The sequence below is a fragment of the Lepisosteus oculatus genome, chromosome 7 (genome assembly GCF_040954835.1).
Source record: "Lepisosteus oculatus isolate fLepOcu1 chromosome 7, fLepOcu1.hap2, whole genome shotgun sequence".
In the NCBI taxonomy this organism is placed as follows: Eukaryota; Metazoa; Chordata; class Actinopteri; order Semionotiformes; family Lepisosteidae; genus Lepisosteus; species Lepisosteus oculatus.
Window position 1 is genome coordinate 10,758,814 of NC_090702.1, and position 24,794 is coordinate 10,783,607.

At 37.3% G+C, this 24,794-nt stretch overlaps 1 protein-coding gene and 1 long non-coding RNA gene across 2 annotated transcripts in view; one reads left to right on the forward strand and one right to left on the reverse strand.

Annotated features, from left to right (window-relative positions):
• The window catches only part of LOC102684936 (UPF0606 protein KIAA1549), a 131,294-nt gene extending 119,983 nt beyond the window's left edge, over positions 1–11,311 (reverse strand). The window contains exon 1 of the mRNA XM_069192154.1: positions 9,882–11,311. Coding sequence (XP_069048255.1) covers positions 9,882–10,017 — 136 coding nt within the window. The 5' untranslated portion in view covers positions 10,018–11,311. The remainder of the gene's footprint in view (positions 1–9,881) is intronic.
• Positions 11,312–23,832: 12,521 nt separating this feature from the next.
• LOC138240759 (uncharacterized) lies at positions 23,833–24,466 on the forward strand. Its single transcript, XR_011189999.1, has 3 exons — positions 23,833–23,931; positions 24,039–24,113; positions 24,217–24,466. It is a non-coding gene; the product is annotated as an uncharacterized lncRNA (long non-coding RNA).
• The last annotated feature ends 328 nt before the right edge of the window (positions 24,467–24,794 follow it).

Below are 24,794 nucleotides of genomic sequence, written 5' to 3' on the forward strand. Positions count from 1 at the left end.
AGGAGATCTCTCATACATGTTGCCTACTACAGAGAATTTAACTTGTCACTTAAAATTAATGAGTCATTTAAATGTGAAGTTAGACAGAAATCTATCAATAAGAATGGCATTCTTTAATCAATACTTTGATTTCTATACACATCATGTATAATTTTGTTTAGACCAAGGGAACACAATGCCAATTTTTGAGGAACAGTTGCTTGGAAATATGTTTCAGGAGACTAGAAGAGATTGAATCCTAGCAGTGGCGGTGAGAGTTGCCCTTGTTATACTAATATATTACTGTTAACTTTAAATGTGCATTTAAAGAAAACAGATTACAGTATATTCATATTCACTGGTACATGTTTTTGATTTACTTTTATAAAGGATTCTGCATTATCGCATTTAATTATTTTGCAATAATAAATGTTTTGAAACCACTGTCCCAAAGTCTCTCCTGGTGTACCATTCAGTTGCTTGAAACACAGCTCAAAACAAACCACCAAGTGGTCTCATGCACCACAAGCCTTAGAGATCTTTTTTAGGAAATATGTTTTAAACATCTGCAACCTGAATATGACAAAAAAGCACCTATAAGAACTCCAATGCTAAAGAGTAATTTCACTAATGACCGTAATGACTCTAGTAAAGGCAAGTGAAGGAGAAGAGGTCCCTAATATACCTTAGAAGCATGGAAATATGAAGACTGTGTGTCCATAAGAACCTTCCACAAGAAAGTGTATTAAGAGAAGCTACAAGGCCGATATACAGCATAGGGCTTTACTTTATGTTTCCAATACAAAAGAACTAAAAGACAAAACACACTTTTCAGGTACAAACTTTTTGTTTTTTTCCAAACCAGCACTCACCTTAATTCTGATTTTACTCCCACACTAAATCACATGATATCATCATTAAATTATTTTTATTAACTGACAAAACAATTAATATTACACAGAGCACTTCATTGTATTTTTAATCAAATATCAAAATAATATTTTAAATATCATGAATAAAATTATCCTGAGGAGAAGCGCTTAATCCCCTTTGCAAAGATAAGAACTGTTCTACCTTCTCAGAATCTGTATGAGGAGCTGGTGTGACATTGCAAGCTTCCTCACCTCCACAACTCTAAGATGATAGCAGAGAGCTGGAAAACCACAGCAGAGCAAAAATTATTTTATAGGAAGTTACTTTTTCACAGCCCTTTCACATTAACATATATCTAAACCAATACCATAAGCTTAAGTGAATAAACAACAATGAAAAAAAACAGATTATTTCACACATTGAAAGCAGTGTATACAGTAATAAACATGGATAGTGTATCAGATGGGGAGCTGTGTCAGCTGCGTAGGCTGCAAAGGAACAAGTAACAGGTTTATTCCATGCTGAAAAGAGAATTAAGGAAACACAATGTTTCGGCTGTGGAGCCTTGTTCAGGCTTCCGAAGAAGAAGGCTGAAGAAGAAGACACCCGAAGAAGGTTCCACAGCCAAAACATTGTGCTTCCTTTCTTCTCCTTTCAGCATGGAATAAACCTATTACTTGTTCCATGGATATTGTATGTACACTAATGGGCCCCGCTCTGTTGGTAGAGCATGAGACTCATAATCTCAGGGTAGTGGGTTCATGTCCCACGTTGGGCATAAGGCTAACAACTCTGTCCTGTAAAAAAACGAATGTTACAGAAACAGCATCAGGATGTTGCTGCCCCTACATGCCAGAAGGCTTAATGGGCAAAAATCCATCCACCCATGTACATTAATATCAATGTGTGCTAATAGTTTTTATGGAACAAGTAACAGGTTTATTCCATGCTGAAAAGAGAATAAAGGAAACACAATGTTTCGGCTTTGGAGCCTTGTTCAGGCTTCCGAAGAAGAAGGCTGAAGAAGAAGACACCCGAAGAAGGTTCCACAGCCAAAACATTGTGCTTCCTTTCTTCTCCTTTCAGCATGGAATAAACCTATTACTTGTTCCATGGATATTGTATGTACACTAATGGGCCCCGCTCTGTTGGTAGAGCATGAGACTCATAATCTCAGGGTAGTGGGTTTGTGTCCCACGTTGGGCATAAGGCTAACAACTCTGTCCTGTAAAAAATCTAATGTTACAGAAACAGCATCAGGATGTTGCTGCCCCTACATGCCAGAAGGCTTAATGGGCAAAAATCCATCCACCCATGTACATTAATATCAATGTGTGCTAATAGTTTTTATGGAACAAGTAATAGGTTTATTCCATGCTGAAAAGAGAAGAATGAAAACACAACCTTTCTCACACATGAAAAAGGCTCCACGGCCCAAACGTTGTGTTTTCTTTCTTCTCTTTTCAGCATGGATTAAACCTATTACTTCTTCCTCTGCAGCCTACGCATGCTGACGCAGCTACTCACCTGAACTAATAGTTTTTATGATTGAATACAAAAAAACTGCTTCTGATGAGCAGAAGTTGATGCATTTTTAAACATCCATTCTATTTTGTGGATTTTATACCACATGAGATCAATTATTTAAATAATTTGTGAATGACATAATCCTACGGTTTACTGAACACATCCTGAGTTATAGAAATATTTTTTACCATAGATTCCTTTCATTATAACAGAACGAATATAATTTCCTCACAATATATAACAGATGACTGCTTGTTTGACACTAACTTGAAGCCGATAAATATTTGTTGAATGCAGCACAATTTTTCCAAAGGCTGCAGAACCGATGACTGAAGGCAATTACCCAGGTTTCAATACTCATGAAAAACCATTTAAAAAGTTTCAATAAAGGTATTTAATGGGTTATGGAGAAATATTCTACAAAAATATTTACTTCTAAATCTGCCATAAATTAATATTGGTGTAGCACTGTCAAAACAGATGTGGCAATGCCACATAGTTATAGCTGAATGGATACTGAAGTTCTTGAGGAGCTAGGGTGGATAAAACAAATAATTCACCAGGGTCTGCTGGTATTTTCTCAAACTTTTGTACTTAACGAAATAAGAAAGATTATTCATAGGTCCCTAGCTGGGATATTTCAACACTCGAAATGGGAGCAATACCCACAGATTGTAGAATTGCAAATGTAACAACAATCCACAAAAGTAGAACAGACCCAAAGCTGGAAGACAGTCATACTTCTGTAACAGTTATGGAAATGTTAGTCTGAGCTAAAGTAGATGAATACATAGAAAATCAGGACATTTTAAGACATAGCTGATGAGGGTTTACAACTTATTATATTTTTTCAAACAAGCAACAAAAGAATTAGTTAACACTAAAATATACAGTATGATGTATTTACCGTAGATGTAAAGAAAAGGTCTGATAAAGTCCCTCATAAGCCATAATATACACTACCTTTTGAAAACAGTCTTCCTATAATAGGAATAGACATGACAAATATAAAACATGGTACTCCCCATGAAATTGTTTTTATAAAGTGTAAAATGGAATTGCTCGCCTCTGTAAGCAATTGAACAAGTAAGCAGCATTCACCTTGAAAGGGACTTTGACATTATTGCTTTGACGGTATTTCAAGAAACTTTTATACACATCTACACAGCTTTTATATTTCTTTTGACCATTTCAGCATTACCAGTTTCAGGCAATGATAGATACCGGCACTTAATACTATGCAAACTGCAAGTAATATAAACCACAATGAAGATGAAAAGATTTCACACAGCAGGTTCAAGCACATACACTTTAAAGAGCCCTTAGCTACAAATATATATACAGTACACCGTATATAAATGATTCCATGAGCAATGGTTTAGAGTACAAAACTGATAAATGCAATTCACAGTGAGTACTGAAGAAAGTGAACGGAGTATAAAAAATAAATCCCTCCACCACAACACACACCACAAGATACTCATTTTTGAGGAACTATCAGGTTATATGCTTGGCTATAGCCAAGAATGCCCTCTACGTAAATAAAAAATAATGATATTCTAAAGGCATTTACTTTTGTATAAGTTACATTTAAAAAACTCCAGATTTAGTGAAATAGTGAATTGATTGCACTTTTAGAATAATGACAAAATAATGCAATTTGCTTAAGTCCCTGTCAGAACATATTAGTCTTTTCTATAAAGTAAAAGATTACTTCAAGGATTTGCTTTTTCAATTTCTGAGACAAAATCAATTCTGTATTTCCTCCTGATGTGGTCAGATGTTTACATTTTTTTATAGTGCCTACATTACTTAGAACATAGAGAATGTAAGTATTGTAGTTTATAATGGAGATCCGGAATTGCCTTCAGAGAAAATTAAAATTATAACAATCCTCTCAAAATTGCTAAAACGTAGCCTTAAATCTTCTAATACACAACCTTTATGACTATTTTTTAAACAGACTCTGTGTTTTACTTGTGTTTCGCTGTACTAGAGCTCTAAGTTGTGTAACAGCTGCTCTGTATGGACAGATGCCAATTTAAATACCAAGGAAAAAAAGGACACTTTCAACATTTAATTAATGACTTCCAGAAAGAATAAGATCATAAGAAGAGTTACAAATGAGAGGAGGCCATTCAGCCCATCTAGTCTGTTTCACAGTTAATTGATCCAAGAGACTCAACCAGCTGTTTCTCAAAAAATCCAGAGTTTCAGCATTACCAACATGGTGGGGTAGCTTCTTCCATATTCCTGTAACCCATGCTATATACTAACCATCTACATACTGAAGACCTTAGATCCTAGTAGATCTATAAGCAGATGTTGACAGACATGCCTGTATCTATAACATTCACATCAGTCACATCTGGCTACAGCAAAACAATAACAACAGGGGAAAGCTTTCTTGCTTTGGTAAGAGATGTACAGAATATTACCAATGTATGAACTTTCACTAAGAAACATGGTGAAAAATAAAGTTTGATTCTTTTAAGCTTATACATTTGTGTCTAGTGTTTCCATACAGCTTAACAGAGATTCAGTTCCACCTTTTAAAATCACTGGTGGATCATGCTTTCAAGCTGGTTCCTCAATTCTGATTTAGGATTACACAGGTTTACAATATGCTGTAACCAATAGAGACTGTAATGGCATGTCTTAACTACCAGGTCTTCAAAGTCCTAAAGCTTTAAGGAATTTTACAGCCATAACATACAGGCCTAAAAATGCACTGGAAAACTAGAACACTGTATTCAGCCAAACCAAACACATACTGTACTGTACCTGGAGTTTCACAGCTTATTCATGATAACAAATATGTATAATTACTTTTACACCTTCTGAAGCCAACTTATTTATAATGTAGAAAACAATCATTTTCCCCTATCTTTGTTTTATGTTCAATATTTTTCTTTTCACTAGTTTCTGAAAAATACATTTTTATTTTTTTTTACGCCAATGAATAGACAAGGCCCTGCTTTCAGTTTAATTCGATACATATTTAAACATCATTTGTGCCTTGAGCCTGAATGCCTTTTTATTGTTGTCAGAAGTGTAACAATAGTACTATTAATGAGAAAGACCCTGCACATCTACTGAATAGCACTTGTGTCTGAATATGCGTGTGACTCTGTTGGCTACAATAGGCCTCTACAAAAGACAGGGTATCTTTGGCTCTCAGTATGCATTCACTACCACATTGACAAGATCGTTTTTCTTGTTAAACAATAACCTCAGTTTTCTGTACTTACTCTGTTCTAGGTAAACGAAATTCTGTTTTCTTTGTTTTAAATACAACTTTGAGTGCTTTTTGTTTTTTTTATATTTTGTTCACAAAGTGTAAGTCTGTACCGCTTTGCAAATTGTAAAACAATTGTATGTGTATTTCACAACAATCAACAAATACCATAAACTACAAATAATCTATGCAGGGTTGAATGTTGATGCCTCCAGTTTTTTGTAACAGCTAGTTAGCATGTATGAGAGAATGTAATGCAATCTAAGAATGTACAATAAGCACTTTAACACCACAAATTCAAACAAATTTGCTGCAAAAATTTTATTCAAACAAAGTGTTCTTTGAGCATCATTAGAGACTGTGAAATGTAAATGGGAAGAAAAAAGGAGAAAAAAACGGAAAATTACTCAAATCTTTTTGCAAGATCTGCCAGGGGAAGTAAAAAATCAGGCTCATTAAGAGTGAATGACTACTAAATACAATTACAATACCTAAACATATACTAAAATATGTTTACATTCTGACTATTAAAACTTTAAGTTCAGCAGACATTTAGGCTTAAACATAGACTGTGCTCCATATCATAGAACAAGAATGGGAAGAGGGGTGAATGCCAGCTCTCTAATTAAAACCATGCTGGGACCTCATTACTGAGCACGTAAAGGAGGATCTCTGCTCTTTGTGTTAAAAAGACATAAAACAACATATTTTACAACTTCCAATCACAATAAACAGTATAATCATACTGTTATGCAGTATCCATGCATCCATTTTCTATCACCTTCATCCAATACAGGGTCATGGGGGAGCCAAAGCCTATCACGGCAAGCATATAGTATAATATATTTTAAGTAGTTCAGGTGGGTAGCTGCGTCAGCATGAACAGGCTGGAAAGGAACAAGTGACAGGTTTATTCCATGCTGAAAAGAGAAGAAAGAAAACACAAGGTTTCGGCCGTGGAGCCTTCTTCAGGTGTGAGGAGGGTTAATATATATTATTAATTATGTATCTCAAGAATGGACATCCCAGTTGAGGGACTGAAGGATTAACAGGTATTCTAGCAACCTATGAAGATACTTACATAATGAAGGCCAGAAGTCTAATAAAAATTAGAGAATGCTCAAGCCATGGGGGACTGGAGTTACCTTTGCCACAATTACACCGTGTATATACAATATAATACACACTAAAAGTACAGAGTGATTCTTGTCAAGGAGTCAAAACTTTAGTAAGGAAAAAGTGCTTCTGCTCTGTGGATTACTAAGAACCTAAAAAGTAACAAGAGAAAGAATCAGAGATTATTAAGCAATTTCAGTAAGAATAAGTGGTTACTTTTGCATGCTACTATTAGAGATTGGTTATTTCCTGAAGTGGATATGATGTGTATTTTTAACTCATTTAATTTAAAAGAAAATTTTATATTTTAGTCTTCGAAAAAAGACTCATCTGGGTCAAAATATATTATTTTAATAGTGTATGACAATGTTAGTTTGCACATTACGATAATACTGGCACGTCTTACAGATCTAGCAAAGACAATGACAGAAGGCAGGCTTACTAACTAAAACTAATTTAAATAAGGACGGCAGTCTTGGGTTACACAGACTGGGATTAAGGAGGAAAAGACCAAAGAAAGCTATTATTATGTTTTGAAATAGCAGACAATTCCTTCTCAAAAAAGTTGATCTAGAACTAACTGCATAGTCTATTAATTTTTCCATTTTAGGACAATATCATTGCATCTGAGTTTCTTCCTAAAGTGTTTTTAAATAACAGTGGTTTGGTGTTTATCTACATACAGTTTCTATCATGACACTTAGCACAATTTCGTATCAACTGCAAGTTCTCATAAGAAGAGTTCTTTATTTCTTACGTTCTTAGTAGCTACGGTAATTGGATCTCTTACAGCCGCTTCTGAAAGAAGTCAGGGTATCATCTTCAACAACATGGCTGGGTAGCTTGTTCCAGGTTAACACAACATTTAAGTATTCCTTTTAATCACTAAGAAGCTCTCACATATTTTATAATTGGTATTTATCTCCATATATAAAACATATTCTCAAAAAATGTAAAGCCAATCCAGAAATGCCTCCATTTTCTGACATATTTTGAGGAAGGCAAGGAAATATAAATATCACAAAAGGATGTTTTGCTTGATTTTGCAAATATATTATTTTTATATATGTATACACTATACATACATATTAAAATATGCTTGGCATAATATTGTCCTTTAGTTTCCCCCAAGCATTTTGTTAATCATGAGCATATTCATAGACAAATGTCATTGGATGGCACCATTTTTTCCTATTTTCCAGCCAACATCCATCCCTTTCTTTTAGACAATGGTTATGTTTGAGTATCAATAATTCAATCAAGATAATGTTGAGTCAGGGTCTTAAGACGCATCTTTAGTCGCACCAAATTGTTATAGAGGACTATGTCCACTATAAGACATTTCCACTTAAGTTATTTGTGCAGGTCAAAGGGCTACATTTCAGGCTATCATAAAAACAAACTAGATACAAAAGCAAATAAATACAAAGGAGCACTTCATAACTAAAGTTTCACCTTATTTTTTTAAAGTCATATTAAACAGTAAGGAAACAATTCTACAAAAACAAGAAACTTGGGTAGATGGCATCCAAAAACAGTTAAGCAGTTGTCTTTTTTTATTCTGAGTTATAGCATATACAGTATATATAGTTTTTTATACATTTATCTGTATCCGTATGAATAAACACCTAGAAGTAATATATATATATTTGTTTGTTTTTCTTAAATATACTGGAGTTGTATTTTTTAAATTTCCAAGTTTTTTAACATTCTGAAATGATGCATTTACAATGCTTTCTACAGAAGTTAAATGTGTATATGGTATTTTATCAAGAAATATGTATAAATTATAAATCCATAGTTTTAGTAACTTCTTGAATTTGAAAAAAAACTCTAATAAAGTGTGTTGCTGATTAAAATATTATACATGTGGAATATGACTGTTTGTCTTCAGAAACACTAAGGGATTTAATCAGTTTCTTTCCATTTCTGCTATTTGTTTAACAGTGAATTAAAAAACCTACTCATCTTAATTTGAAAAAATCTAATGGTAAAATGATTAAAGCTTTTGTGTACCAGATTACAATCAAAGGAAACAGAATACAAGAAAAACTGATATATTTTTAAATTCAAATCAGACCAAGGCCTCATTTCTAATTTACGACATTTTGAAATTATGCCTGTAGACTATTTTGCATGTTTGCTTTTTGTTTAGACATTATCATATAGTTTTATACCTTTATTTGTGTACAGATGTATTAAAATACCAAAATTGCAGTAAATAACAGAAAAAACAAAAAAAATCTGATACAACTTCTCACCTTACAATTGCTGATGCATGTTATCATTCAAAAATGTATGAACTGCCCTAGAATAGCAGACCAAAGTAACCTAAAATGTATAAATGTATAATGTATTTCAAGCCTAAATCAAGCATTTGCAATTATTTATGAGATTAAGTTATACTTTTTCTTATTCATCAAAACCATTTACCTACTATCACACAATTGAATTACAATTTTGAAGATAAGCAATAAAAATATAACTCCTGTACACACTTAGATGGAGTAAATGCTCCGTCCTACTGTACACTGAAGAACAGATGCACCATTCTGTACATGTATATAACCCACATTTAGCACTGTACTAGGTAATCCATCGGATACATTTTTAATGGAATTAAGGCAAGACTACAGTACAAGGCTACAGGAGGCCTTGTAGAAGGTGTAACTGTCATATTTTACAGTATGGCATGCAGTTATAACCAGATCTTGCCCTTTGACAGGTAGAGTGAGAACGTGTTAACACGGAATGATAGTCGTTTCATATGTACATTTGTACCCACTTCCGAGAACATGGCATACAGGGAGAGAAAAACTCGCATTCTGCCGGTCAAAAAATAGAGTTAACATGACCAATAGTGATACATGTAGTGAAGACAAACTAGAGGTCTAACTTTAATGTGTGCATAAAATATAAAGATCTACATACTATATCTACAGTATGTAATGATATTGTAACTGTTTGCAAAATTACAAATTTCATGTTGTTCCTACCGTTTACATTTATTAACACGTTTTCCCCGCATTTTTTCCTTAATGTCTTCCATATCAGTCACCGCCCTCCACCGGTACGGTTTAGAAACTAGGCATACTGTAGATACGGTAAATGAAAACAGATCCCGGGCAGTTTCAGGACAGCCACTTACCTTCTACAGGTGAGCTTGAAGTTGCCATGGAAACCAGCACCACTGATCCAAGGATGAGGGCGCAGTAGATTCGAGGACACCACGACGTTCTGGAGGAGACCTTCGAGCCAGTGGTCAGATACATTAACCCTTCCATTGCATTACAATTCAAGTCATTTTCATCCGCTTTGTCAATAAATTCCTTTCAATAACGCTAGAACCCAGAAGAAGCTCGACGAATGACAAAAAATGTTTTAACAATTTCCTTAATCTGTCCTTTCCATGTTCTGCGTAAATGTATACGTATTTTAAAAATGTAAATACAATTATACACGTATTTCGTCCTTCTTCTGTGCTTTGCTTTAACCCAGTATTTTTGGTTCTTTTATTGCCTGCATGTGCTCAAAGGTAGGACCATGTATGCTCATGTATGTTTTCATGTTCAGAAAACTGCCGTTTAAGAACGCAAGATGACTAAATGTTAAAATTACTATTTTTGTAATGAAACATTACATTTCCAAAATACAAAATAACCCTATTTTTCCAATTTAATATCCCACCATTTTCATTGATGACACGAGCGTAATCCGAGAAGACGTATTTTGTTTTGGTACGGAACGTGAAGCATTACACCAAAAAGTCAATCGAATCCGATTCCTTTGTTCTCCTTGGGCAATAAAATAGGGAGCATGCACATTCCTTGTCTGGTGCCGCGGCTGTATTCCCCGTTATTGAGTGGAATATATTGTCATTAGCATATTTCCGATAGGCCAGTGTGACAGACGTATTCAAACTGTGTCTCAGAGATAAAACCGAACCATACCCACCAGTCTGATGTTGTGAAATAATTTGAATACAGATCGAAAAATAAAAAAGAATCGAAAATACTGATATTCAGTGAATTGCTGTTAATTGCAAGACCAGACGTCTGATTTAGATCACTATTCTTCCATTCCACACAGTAACACGCTTCTCCAAGCTTTGCAAAATGTATAAGGATTTTGAAATTCTTCCGTCTTCCTTCTTGAAAAAGAACCCAGACTTTCCCACGGCGAATGAATGTCTCAATTGTAGAGTGCGTTTCATATTTTACCACAGCACAAGCGACTGGTTAATCCGTAAAGCAAACTTTAATGCAATTTTTTCTCAAAGCTAGACACTGAAGGGTCAACCAACAATACTGATCTCCAATGCAATAGTCCAGTATCATCAGTGTATGTCCCAAGCACGTCTTCTAGTCAAGCTTTCCTAACGGTACACAATCTTTGTTAACCTAATGTCCATTCTTAGCATATTTACGGCCACTGGTGTTATTTGCATATTTAATAAATGTATTTCCCTGTTCTGCCGACAAACATGATGATATCTTTCTGAGGATTTGCGTTTTCCCTTTCCGCTTTTTCAGAGCATCCCTTGGCAGTTCTGTAGCCGCTAGTCAATTCAGACTTTGCAAGCTTCAGAACCTTTAGGGCTGGTTCGCTTGCCACATCCCTCCCTCGTTTCTGATTAGAAATTTATGACATCAGAGGCCATATTTGTAGTGTTCATTGGCTAAAGACACTGTCATTCAGTTTGCTTTTAATCGGGTTAGGCTGTCTTCCGCACTGACTGCACCGGCGTCTGTGGTTACACTGCAACGTCAGCTGCCTCTTAAGAGAAACACACTACATTGTTTTAAAGAGGTCTGGAATTTCTTTTCTTAGTGAGCCATGTTTCCAGTAACAAAAATGTAAATACACAGACCAGTACTTAATTATTATTGTCCTAATTTCTGTTATTGTATTTGATAGGCATTTCAGTCTAATCATATACAGTACAGTACTGTGAGGTTTTTACTGTATTACAGGATCACAGCAAAGATGAGTAAGTAACCCATGGCAACCACCAGGGTAGCCTGTCTGAAATAGCACACCATTGGAATTTTTATGCAAGAACTGTAGTACCAAGGATACCCAGGACTTTGATTTTTTAAATTTTTACTGTAAGTAGTAAAATGATTTGAGATGATCTTGTTTCCTTCTGTAAATAATGAATGAACATATTTAAGAATAAATTAATGTTGTCATTTAATAAAATTCAACATTTATGTTATTTTTATCATCACTACAGCAATTTCTAGAAATGCAGAAAATAATTGTTTTAACAAGTCTGTCATTTTTATGAGATATGAACCCTACACAGATAACACTCCAGGAACTGAACCCAAGTCCCCATCACTGCAATATGAATATTTTTAAAGCAATATGAAACACTGCATCACAGTGCAACCCTGTTGCTGGAAAAAAATTCAAAACATGACCCTAGATATAATTAAAACTCCATTCCATTAACCAGGTGCAAAATTCTAACCCCAGCGAAAGCCTGCATTTTATTCCTCAGACTAGAGCAGGTGTCATTTTAAGCAATGTCATTAAGAAGATAAGATTTTATTAGCCATATACAAGACTATATATATTAACACATACTGTGTACGATATGTTAAGACTGGATTTGTAATTTGTGAGGGACAAATGGGTCAGATACTGTATAATCTATATTTTAGACAGTGTGATACAATGTGGCAAGTGTCATTGCAGCCTCTGTCTCACCTCAATGGCTATACAGTATTCAAAGGGAATTGGAGTTCCAGAGTGCAAAGTCTCCCCATGGCTTGAATTCTCTTCCATCAACAGCAACAGTTCTACAGAGTATTCCACAAAGTAAAGGTGTCCCATGAAAGCACAGTAAGCACAATTTTTCAAAAAAGTATATTTTTTGCTTTGTGCATGTTTTAAAAAAACATCATTAAATACTCAGAGGAGGAGTTTTCCACTGATTTCAGGAAGGTGATTGTATGTGTGATTACAGCAAGCTGCCAGTTTACTTAGTCTCTTTCATCCAATGAAAACAAATACACTGATTGGCCAGCCATTCGTCACTTTCTCTCAACTTCCCAGACAATGAAATCCCTTCAAAAAGACATGTGAAAACAAAGGAATTGTCTATATGACTGCAGACTTTATTGGTTAGCTATTTTTAACAAAGAATTTTAATGAAGAACAGGATGTGTTACCCATATGTGAGATTATTGAACTAAATTATTGGTTACATTCACAAAACAACTTTTCCTTTTAATACACCTGCAAGAAGGATTCTATGGCAATCTATATTTTTTTCCTAGTACGGTTGAAAAGCCGCAGTAATCAACATTTTTATGATAGATAAAGTATAACTTCAATCAAGAGGAGTCCTCATTCTACACAATGTGAGATATAAATGTTGCAGGAATTATTTTTTAGTCCCTTTTATTTCAGTTTCTTACCTCTTAATAGCTGTGGTCCAATTGGTCTAATATAAGGTATTCATCTTTTTTATTGCAGATTGCAGAACAGAGAAGAATGGAGTTGGTAATTCCAAATGAGCTTTCAGTTACTGGGATACGGAAGGAGAAAATCTGAAAGGAAATCAGAAGGACTGAAGCTTTTCAGAATCAGGCATGGAGACTGCTGGGCTAGACATTATTTTCTTTACAAAGGAAAGCACATGTGATTGCTTCTTCATAATGCTTCATTTTTACACAAAGTACATTTGTATTAGCTATTAATGTTTATATTACTCAGGCATCAAAAACATAGACAATTTTGGAGAGCAACAGTTTGTTTTTAATAGCATTATGGGGCCACTGCACAATTATCAGTTCTGGTTAGGATGTACTGTATAGAGACCTCTCTGAATTCTTGATAATACCAGATAATACAGGAAATGGAGCAAAGCACTTAATAATAATAATAATAATAATTGCTTACACTTATATAGCGCTTTTCTGAACACTCCACTCAAAAGCGCTCTACAGGTAATGGGGACTCCCCTATACCACCACCAATGTGCAGCATCCACCAGCATCCATCATTATCTTTGAAAGAACACCCATAGTGTTATTATTTTTGTATATTCTCCCTGTGTATATGTGGGTTTCCTCTTGGTCCTCCAGTTTCTTCCCACATTCAAAAGACATACAGGTGGATTAATTGGCTTTTGGAAAAATCATTGCTGGTCTTAGTATCTACATTACATTTGCCCTGCAATGGACTGGCAACCCACCCAGGTTGTATCCAGCCTTATGCCCATTTCTCATTGAATGATAACACTAATCATCATGGCCAGCTCGGTGGCTAACAATGCTGTCTTGCAGTGCTGGGGCTCTGGGTTCAATTCTGGACCTGGGGTGCTATCTGCATGGAGTTTGTACAGTATGTTCTAACTGTGATAGTGTGGGTTTTCTCCCGGTGCTTGGTGAGTTAATTGGCTATGGGAAAAAATGGCCCTAGGGGTTGTTTCATGAAGCAGGTTTATCTACAGTAGTTCAAGATATTTTCACATTAGCCAGATTGAAGTACAGTAACTTCAGTCTTATTTCAATTTCATGACAAACTCTGGTTTCACTTGTCCAGTTAAAGCAAGCCGTGCTTAAACAACCTGACTAACAGTGCAAGCACACTAAAATTCAGAAGGGACTGTTTCACTAAGTGAGATTACTCAGTTAACCAGATAACTTCAGTAAAGATGTTGACAAATGTCTGGGTTTTCAGTTTGATGAAGCAAGATCGATTTGCATCCAATTAAATAAATATAGAAATATTATATTCTTAACTTCCTCCAGGGCAGGTTAAATCAAACTTAGCCTGACTTTGTGGTTAAGAGCTTGACTCAAATCAATTTTTGGGTACTCCTCTGCAAAAACGAATGTCACTTTTCATCAGGAATCGAGTTGACATTAGAGCTTTGTGGACAGAATGAAAGTTTAAAGGTCACCAAAACCCTTTACAGTTCAATTATCATTTTTATTTTAAAGAAAGCATTTCAGCAGATGGGGTAAACTTTACATTCACAATCTTAAGCCCATACTGTACATTCTTAATAGTGCTTATCATTGCTCAGCATTAATAAAACCTCAAACTCTGTTCATCAGGCAGATATTCCTCATGACGGGTGAAGTTTTTTACTGTTTTGGTAACTTTGAGTGCTTCAAACTCAACAATGTGCATTGCAATAAGGAGACTGGTGTTTGCACTAAAAGAGGTTGAATGTGCATTCATAATGTTTCCTGGCCATACAATATGTTAGTGAATACCATCAAATGAGGGTTTCATGACGTACTGTAGCTGGTAATATTCTCACACACCATATAATTCTATGGATTGTACACTAAGGCTCTACTACTGTTTCCTGTAGTTTCAGTATGTACTATGATCTAAACTTTTTTTTTGCAGCATAACCTAATGTGACCATCGCGGTTCCACGCGAACCCGGGTCTCCGGCGTAACGCAACAGGGAACCAGCCGCATGAGCTAAAGGAGACCTCCCTCAGCCCAGGCAGCTGAGGTCCCTGCTACGCGCAGGGAGGGCGATGACGTCACCATGTCCAAACGAGCACCGCTACACTAATATAATATGTGCTCTGACATCTTCATTAAAGCTCCAATAGGATCCAAGGAGACTGATTTTTACACATACATGACTCTGTCTGAGGGTGTCTTCACGTGACACCTGTAGGGAAAACCGGTTCAGGGACGCCAAATATGTAATCATAGTGGCTCTCTGAAGGCACCAGTGTAGGGTTTGGGCATTTACTGAGACAATTATTAATTGTAGCAGTAAATCACAAAGTTGATTCTTTTGATGGCTTTAGAATCCAACCATGCGACATAACTCAAACAACGCACACACACAGGTACTAATACACGAGGATACATTTATTAATACATAGAATATGCATATAAACCTAACAGATCTTATCGAGAGGGTTATCAGAATACAAAAGGTATATATGCAATCAGTTACAAAGAGTTACACATATCAAGAGGACATACGTTCAGTATATCATTCATTAAGACCATTTCATAAATGAACTTGGTTATAACTTCTACATTCGATACTCACAACAAGTACATAACTCTTAGGAATTAAATTGATATCAACTGTTTGGGATAACAATTGAATTCTCGAGCTGTAATGCATTGAAGTTGAATACTCATCCAATCTTTGGGGATTCAGATCTCCTGCGGGCACAAAGAAACAGTTGCAGGCTGTTGCTGTCCAATCCGCGCTCTCTGGCTCGGTGCCAGGCTGTGCTGTGCGGCTTGCGACGGTGCGCTGCTGATGCTCACTGACCGGCTAGTTGGTGTTGTTTAACTAGCACAGTTTGTGCACAGGAGAAAAGATGACTGTGGGTCCCAGCAAGTCAGGAAGAGGACCGGTTCTTTCCTGGTGAAGAGCTAGTTCTGAATAGTGATTCAGCTGTCCACAGGTCCGACCTGTTCACGAGGCCTGCTGCTGTTGCTAACCTCGGGTGGATCCTCTGGTTATTCTCTGGCAACCTCCGCTCTAGACTCTTAGAACAAAGGAAAGTTCTGGCACTCGGACACACTGGCCGTTCCGTGGTTGTCCGGGCTGAGTCTCAGGATGGTCAGGAGGCACGCTGCGAGAATGTCCTGCCCTTGGGATTCTCCTTTGAATTCCCTTTAGAATTGTTGAATCTGAATCTGAATCTGAATCTCTCAGGCTCTCTGTGTTGCCTGTTTTTACCTGGAGGAACCAGCTCATTGATTGGCTGAAAGTTCCATGGGCATCAGAGTCCCACGTGGGTTACTCGGCCCTACCAGTCCCTGATTGGTTGATCAAGGTGAGATATGAGTCGCTTACTCCTGACACTTAGTAATGCAGTCCAGATGTCCAACTGGCACTCCCTAGACAGATAGGCGCCAATGGATGACCATTGATCATGATAGCCAGGCTTAGCTAAGTGCACCCCCCTTTGGGAGCTGTCCTTATCAAAAGAAAACATCTTGCATGAATGGTTTCTCTGTGGCTGCACCACAGAGATGAACAGAGAAATGGGGCCTCATTTGGGAAGCTCAGAAACACTTAATTCTGCATTATTATTAAGCCTCGCCGCTACACACCACTTACATGGGCATGTGACATCACTGCCACATATGCTGTTAGGGATTCGGTACGAGGGACCGAACCAGTGAGTGAACCCACTTGCAGGAGCGAACAAAGCCAAGCCATAATCCAAAAGCAAGCCGTAATCGTAGGAACGAGCCGAGAGTCCAGGGGAAGCCAGATATCCGAAAGGGAACGAGTACCGGAGCCGAAGCGTGATCCGAAGTCGTAGTCAGTAGAGCAATCCGATAATCCAGGGGTAGCCAGTGATCTGAAACAGAGCGAAAGTAACCAAGCCAAACCGAGATCCGAAAAGCCGAAGTCCAAAGGGAAAAAACGCAAACCGAAAGCCAAGAAGAACACAGGGTAGAAGTAGGAGTAGCGCAACCAGGAAGCTCGAAAGGAAAAACCAATACTGAGCAAAGAGGTAGGAAACGACAGGTGTTTAAGTAGGATGAGACGGGGGTGTGGTGGTGAATAGGAAAACTGATAGGAAAGCAGGTGGATAGGGGCTACGCCTACTTCTGCCTCCTCCGTTGCCGGGAGGCAGGGATCGTAACATATGCTGTGCTGCACAACACTGTCACCCTGCAAAGGACAGAGCCCTCTGCACCTGTACCCTGCAAAGACCTTCTAATTAATTTGTTTCAACAGAGTGGCAGAGCTGAGAAAGCCATCATAGCTGAACATCATTCAAGTGAAAAAGTGACCAACTCTTTAAGAATTTATTTTTCCATACTTAATTTAGGTGAAATTGTTTACCATTTATACTGTAATTATGTCACATTTGTTCTGAATTACGAATTTCTGTAACAAGGGGGGAAAGCCTCACTTTATACTAATTGTTTCACTCCAAACCAAAGGTATTGGGAAAAAGACAACATCAAAAGAGAGGAATATATTCCAGTCTTAATCTGCTGATGCTTTGTCTTTGTTGGCTATAATTTAGGAACATTTTCATTCAGAGGATAACACTGCACTGTATTACACAGTATCACTGTGAGTGATATTCTTGTACTTTGTCTTGATCTGCTACCAGGTCCTTCCATTGTGGTCCAGCTACTTTGAATGCACAAATTACTGCTCTATAGAAACAATATTGTAGAACTGCACAATGGCTTAAAAGAGGAGCTCCATTTCAATGCCATAATAATGTAAGTTAAATAATGCGAATACAATAAGATAGGTAGATAGTGTCCACTACTGTGGAACTGTCTTTGGCTTCTGCCTTAAAAGTACAAAACACACAAGCAAAACATACTGTAAAAGTCACATTAAAATCACATGAAGTACATGAAATCACAACAGCAGTATGTAATACATAAATGGGTAAATAAACATGTAGTAGGGGGGACAACATTTTAATACATTCATTGAGGAGTTTTATTGCAGAGGGGACAAAAGACTTCTTATAAATGTTTTTAATCTGAATTTGGTACCCTATACCATCTTCCTAATGGGAGCATTATAAAGTGAGAATGGAGTGGGTGTGTGGAATTAGTTGTCTTGTTCCTCGGCATTCTGAGAACTGTATTATGGATATTGTTCAAGCTTTAAGTGACTGAGAATTGTCTCTTTTTTAGATTTTAGATAAAGTTTGTGACACTTGGAAGAGTAAACACTTCTAGCTTCAAAGTTAGAGAGGATGTTTGCTGAGGTCTGGGGGGTCCCTTAAGCAGAAACAATTGTAATGTTTAGCTCAGTATATGTAGGTAAGTTGTGGGTTATTGATTGTCAAAGAGCAGTACAGACACACACAATACTGTATAATATCACATTAAGAGCACAAAGGAAGAAACAAGAAGCAGGGAACAAGGGGAAGAGAGAAGAGTTGGGATTTGAGGAGTTGGGATTTGAAGCTTGCCAAGCCAAGAGCCCCTACTTCATGATCATCCAAGCCAAACCTGACTGGAGCTACTGTACGTACAGATGCAGCCATTCAAAATGGGTGAGGTATTTCGCGGCATACCCCGGTGGGCGTGTTGCGGTATCACGCAGTGTCGGAAACTATCCGGCGTCACCTTGTAAAACCGCCAGGGGGAGCTTAACCTCTCATGTACAGCATTTGAGCCTTTAATTTTGAACTGTGTATTACAACATGTTAATAATCAGTCATTAAAATGTTGGAACATTTTATGAAAGCAAGATTACTAAGTTGGACAAAAGTACACAACCTACCTTTATCAGAAATATTTATGCATCAAAGCCTTTACTGAAGATATTACTAATAGTATTAATAATGGATGACTTTGGACAAGCTGTATACTCAAAGTATAATTTCTTTAGCACATTTGTACAAGCACTTGGAATCTGTCCAAGCCATACTTTGTCAGGCATTTTGTTTTACTTCAACGGGCATAAAAACTTCCTTGCTTTTAACAGGGCGTTTCATAATTTCTAACTACGAAAATGATTTAAAATGCGACACTTATCATTCAACTACAGCTCAAAATATCACAAGGATCCTCAAGAGCACAGCAAAGAGTGTATAAAAAGACACTTGTATTTATCAACGCTTTCTTTTCCGTATACCAGATTTTATGGAACCACTTCAGAAGGGTGTCAGCCAGTCAGATTCCAGGAATCGGTACTTTAAAGGAAAAATACACACCGGTATTCCATTTCTCCCTAACGATTTTAAGCATCGAGGTATTTAACTAGCATGTGAAATAACGTGTGAAAAAGTGGTAGTTTTAAGCTTTTCTGCTAATATAATATGGAATCGCGTATCTAAAGAATTTAATAACGGTATGATTATATTCGTGTACTGCGACAGGGCTGTGTAGGGCTGTTTCGCCTCCTTGTTCATGCGAGTTGTCTTGTAGCCTACTGGTCTACGTGCCTGACTAACAACTGGCAGGTTGTGTGTTTGAATCCAGCTGGTGCTGGACTTTTCTTTAACAAACATTTCTTCGAAAAAATAGAATAGCGATATTATGGACAATCAATTGACTTTTATATTTCAAAATATCGCAACATGATCGATTCTAAGTCATTTTTGATAACAATGAATAGACACCTTCTTCCCTTCTGACAACGGTCCCTGCTTCTGCTTCCTGCTTCTATTGTGCGTGTGTGTGCAACAGAGTAAATTTTTATAGAGATATGGAGGCTGGACAGTATGCGTTACAATATAAACATTTATATTGATTTAAATCGTGTTCTGATTTAAATCGCAAACGCGTGTTTAATTATGTGTTTTTTAATCATAATCAGGCTAATGCAACATAAATTGATACAGTATCTTTGTCTTCTAAGTATCTTAATAAACTTTCAGCATAGCTTTCTACCCGTCAAGATTTATATTTCTTGGGATTTTGGGATCAAACGTGGAAGGATTAGATTGTAATCGTTTTTATTTGTCAAATACGTGATTGTATTTCTGAATGTTATGTGACACCTACAGTAGTTCACTGCTTTAAATACATCGAATTAAGAAAGTTATGTGTAGCACTTTAGATCTTTTTTCTGAACCAGGGAAAATCTGATCATGTTTCTCTATAACAATAATAAAAAACTTTATTTTACATATCACCTTTAAAAGTGGCGTCTCAAAGCAATACTGAAGACCGTAAAAACAGTTAAAAGGGACCAAGGTAAATACCAGACAATCGCAAACGCGTTTTCAATAAAATTATTGAGAGGGACATCCAGCAGAAAGAGACACACACACCAGTTTTCATTGACAAAAAGTATTTTTTTTTTTTACATGTTTTGTTTGTGGACAGACTGTCCACAAACGTGAGACTGTCTTTCTCAGACTTACATTCCCGAATGTCCCCCGTCCCAGTCAACAATCCTAGGAAGAACACGAAACAGCCTGTTAATAAAATTGTTACAATTTTGTTCGGTCAGTTCTTCCTCCCAGAATTTATAGATCGCATCGATCAGTTCCTGCTTTGTGACGGGCTTAGCGGTTTTCTGAACGTAGTCTTTCAACGAATGCCAAACCATCTCTATCGGATTTAGATCTGGGGATTCGGCTGGAGTTTTCACCCAGTTCACTCCTTCTGCTATAAGCCTCGCCCTTGCTGCTGTGTATTTCGGATCGTTGTCTTGAAAGAGACGGTGCCTTGATCCAAACTGCTCCCTGATATATGGGGCAGCATGCTGTGTGACCACGACTTCCTCGAAGAATACACGGTCCATAATTCCTTCAAAAATAAGAAGTGGTCCCGGGCCTCTTCTAGATATGCCCCCCCAGACGTGCACCTTCAGTGGATGTTTGGGCTTTGGCTTGTCCACATGTCACCCCTTTTTGCAAAATGCCATTGTTGAAAACTGTTCCAGAGCCACTGCTGTTTCATCGGTAAAAAGTACATCCTAAAATGCCTCCCCCTGTTCAATCCATTGGAGCGCTTGTTTGAGTCTTTCCTCTTTGTTTTTTAGCCTTATCATGGGGCATGTGTTGGTTTTTCTGTATCACCATCCAAGCCTCCTGCGTACTCTTCTTATCAATGTTGGGCTAATTTTCGCACCGAGGTCAGCCCCTAGCCGTCTTTGGACTTGCATCGCCGGTAGCTCATCATTTTCATCGGTCAGTTTGTCGATAGCTCGCACAATAGGACTTGAAAAAAAAGAGATCAGCAGTTAGTTTTAAAAATAATGTGTGTAGTTGTATTTACATGCAAGAAAGGTATTTTTAGAAATTTATTTACCTTTGAATTGTCCTCGGTTAGATTCTCTTTGCCTCCTCTCCCCTTTATAATGCCGTCTCACTGTGCTTTCAGAAACGAAGATGTCCATCGAAGCCAACTGCTGTACAATGTCCCGTGTTGACTTCCCGTTTCTTTTCATCTTCATTATTTGGTGTGAGAGAGTCTTCGTGATTTTGGTCATTGTCCGTCCCCTTACCAAAGCGATACAGTGGTGCAGCTTGAATTCTGTACCTATATACTCTATGGTATGGTACAGATAAAACTTACACCATACCGATGAGCTAATGCCATGGAAAGACACTCCTATTTTATTTAAAACACAATACGTCAGGAAATATGCCTGATGCATTAGCAAGTTAAAACAATTGGGTCGAAAACCTGGGCGTAACACCATTTCCTTTTTCTGATCACTCGCTTTCTGGATACACATCTCACCTGTCCTGTTCTTTGTTTTCCTGGTTTGCTGATTATGCCTGCTGCGGTCCACTCCTACCTTCACACCTAAAGAATACTATTTTAAATTTCTTGGCGCAGTTCATTAACCCTTGTATGTGCTGTCCGTGCCCAAAATGCAATTTAGAGCTTAATAAGATACACTCCATAGGCATTCACAACAGCAACATATGAAACGTTTATTTTTTAATCGCGTATCTAAGGAAATCTCAGTATTTTGCACGTACTGTATAGTTAAGTTATTACTTGGTTTTCAAAGTGCAATGAAATACAATATTGTTGTCGCTGCTGTTCTGGTTGTTTTTATCCTGTAAAGCGTTTTGAGAAGCCACCTTTAAAGGCGATATATACTGTAAAACTGCTGATTTTTATGGAATGTGTTCCGCAGGGGATTCCAATTTTTATTTATTTATTTTTTAATCGCGTATCTAAGGAAGTCTCAGTATAACTTTGTTCATGAACAAACAGTGGCATGTTACATTATTATTCGTTTTTTTGTTAACAAGGCTCGCCAGCTAATGTGAATCGAAACCTGTCTTGCTAGCTTTTAAAGTCGTGCATGTGTAAACGACAATTGAAATAGAGAAAAAAGACCTGACTGACAAGCCGATACATACTCTTAGAGTTTGATTAATAGGGAATATAATACAAAAATATAGTACTAAAAAAGGTACTACTACTTTTAAAGGTGATATGTAAAATAAAGTTTTTTATTATTGTTAGAGAGAAACATGATCAGATTTTCCCTGGTTCAGAAAAAAAGATCTAAAGTGCTACACATAACTTTCTTAATTCGATGTATTTAAAACAGTGAACTACTGCAGGTGTAACATAACATTCAGAAATACAATTGAGAATAGTTTTGTGGTGTTTGTTTAGATGAAACGTTCCTAAAACGTATAATGTAACAAAATTAAAGACGATTAAAATCTGTAATCTTTCCACTTGTACTGTGAGTCATCGGAAAGTTTCTGCTTTGTGTAAGGATGGTATCGAAAAGCAATCTTAAGTGGTGAGAAAGCTATGCTCAATGTATTTAAGGGACTTAAAAGTAAAAGGAGATGCTTCATATTGCTTGACTAATTTTAAAAACTAAGTTATAAATGCAGACGCCCCCTCGGTGCCGGGCCGGGTGTAAATATCAAAATATACATTCCCAACAAGAATTGTACCCATCTATCATGCAAATAAAACACCTTGAATTGAATTGAATTGAATTGAGGGAGAGAGGGGGGGAGGGGGACAGAGATAGACAGGACTCAAGGCAAATAAGATACTTATGGGTACACAGGCATTCACGACAGCAACATATGAAACGTTTGCATGTAGTGTATAGTTAAGTTATGACTTGGTTTTCAAAGTGCAATGAAATACAATATTGTTGTTGCTGCTGTTCTGGTTGTTTTTTATCCTGTAAAGCGTTTTGAGAAGCCACCTTTAAAGACGATATATACTGTAAAACCGCTGATCCTTATGGAATGTGTTCCGCAGGGGATTCAAATTTTTATTTATTTATTTTTTAATCGCGTATCTAAGGAAATCTCAGTATAACTTTGTTCATGAACAAACAGTTGCATGTTACATAATTATTAGTTTTTTTGTTGTGAATCGAAACCTGTCTTGCTAGCTTTTAAAGTCGTGCGAGGTGTAAACGATAATCCAAATAGAGAAAAAAAGACCTGACTGACAAGATTTAATTAATGCAGATCAGTAAATCAAGGGACAAAACAACTATTGCGCCCGGGTCCTCAATGGGCTTTGACGTGCTAATGCGTTGGTTTAACAGTCCGGGTGTGGCAAGCCTCTAATGTCTCCCGACTTCGGCAAAAGGCACCCGCCTTTCATTGGAAGACAATGAACACACTCTAGCCATACATGTGAATATAGCATAAATACACCAAGGGATTGGGTGAGCTCCCATCACAAAAAAAAACTGCAAACCTGCACTACAGCGACCATAGTACAGTATGGAGACCAAGACCTTTTACAGGAAGAGACGGGGTGCTTCTGCCGCCCCAGCTTCCAAAGAGCGAAGGGTAAGCAAATACAGCAGACTTCATCTAAATTACGCGATTACAGCGCATATTACAAGGTATTATTGCCGTTTTGATTTTTAAATTCAATTATAATTATTTCTTCGTAGCCTGTTCTTTAAGAAAACACCGCACGGGCGAAACGATCTTCGAAATCTACCACCAGGACAGTAAAAAAGAAAGCGGTAAGACGGAAAAAAGAAAAGTTTATTTTGACTTATGTTCCGCGACTGATGAATACTACTGTGTGACTTTATTTCTTACATGAATTATGTTATTTTGCCACAGGCCGTGGGTCTCTGCTCTCGGCCACTGGCCAGGGTGCCAAACTGTAGAAGCAGCACCTGTATGGAGACATTTCGGCAGCAGCGGGAGCAGTTCGATGCATTACTGGGGAGGATTGGGAGGCTGGAGACGCTCCTGTAAATGCAGAGGAAGGAGACAGTATGTTCCAGCAGTCAAACAGTTGAGCATCTTGTGACTTTTGAAATTTACTGGGGGTGGACCATGTCTGTAAATTTCGATGGGTCCAGAGGCAAAAGTGCCTTGCCTTGCAATCTCCGGGAAACCATTAGTACGATGGTGAATCGGAGATTCTCAACCCTTGCTGCGTGCGACTGGAAAATAATTCGTGATCGGATCAACGAAATGCTTCGTAGGAGGAGGCACTCTTTTCCTCTAGTCTAACAGGAATGTTTAGTTTGTGGACAGACTGTTAGACTAGAGGAAAAGAGCGCCTCCTCCTACGAAGCATTTCGTTGATCCGATCACAAATTCTTTTCCAGTCGCACGCAGCAAGGGTTGGTTCAGAAAAACCAACACATGCCCCATGATAAGGCTAAAAAACAAAGAGGAAAGACTCAAGC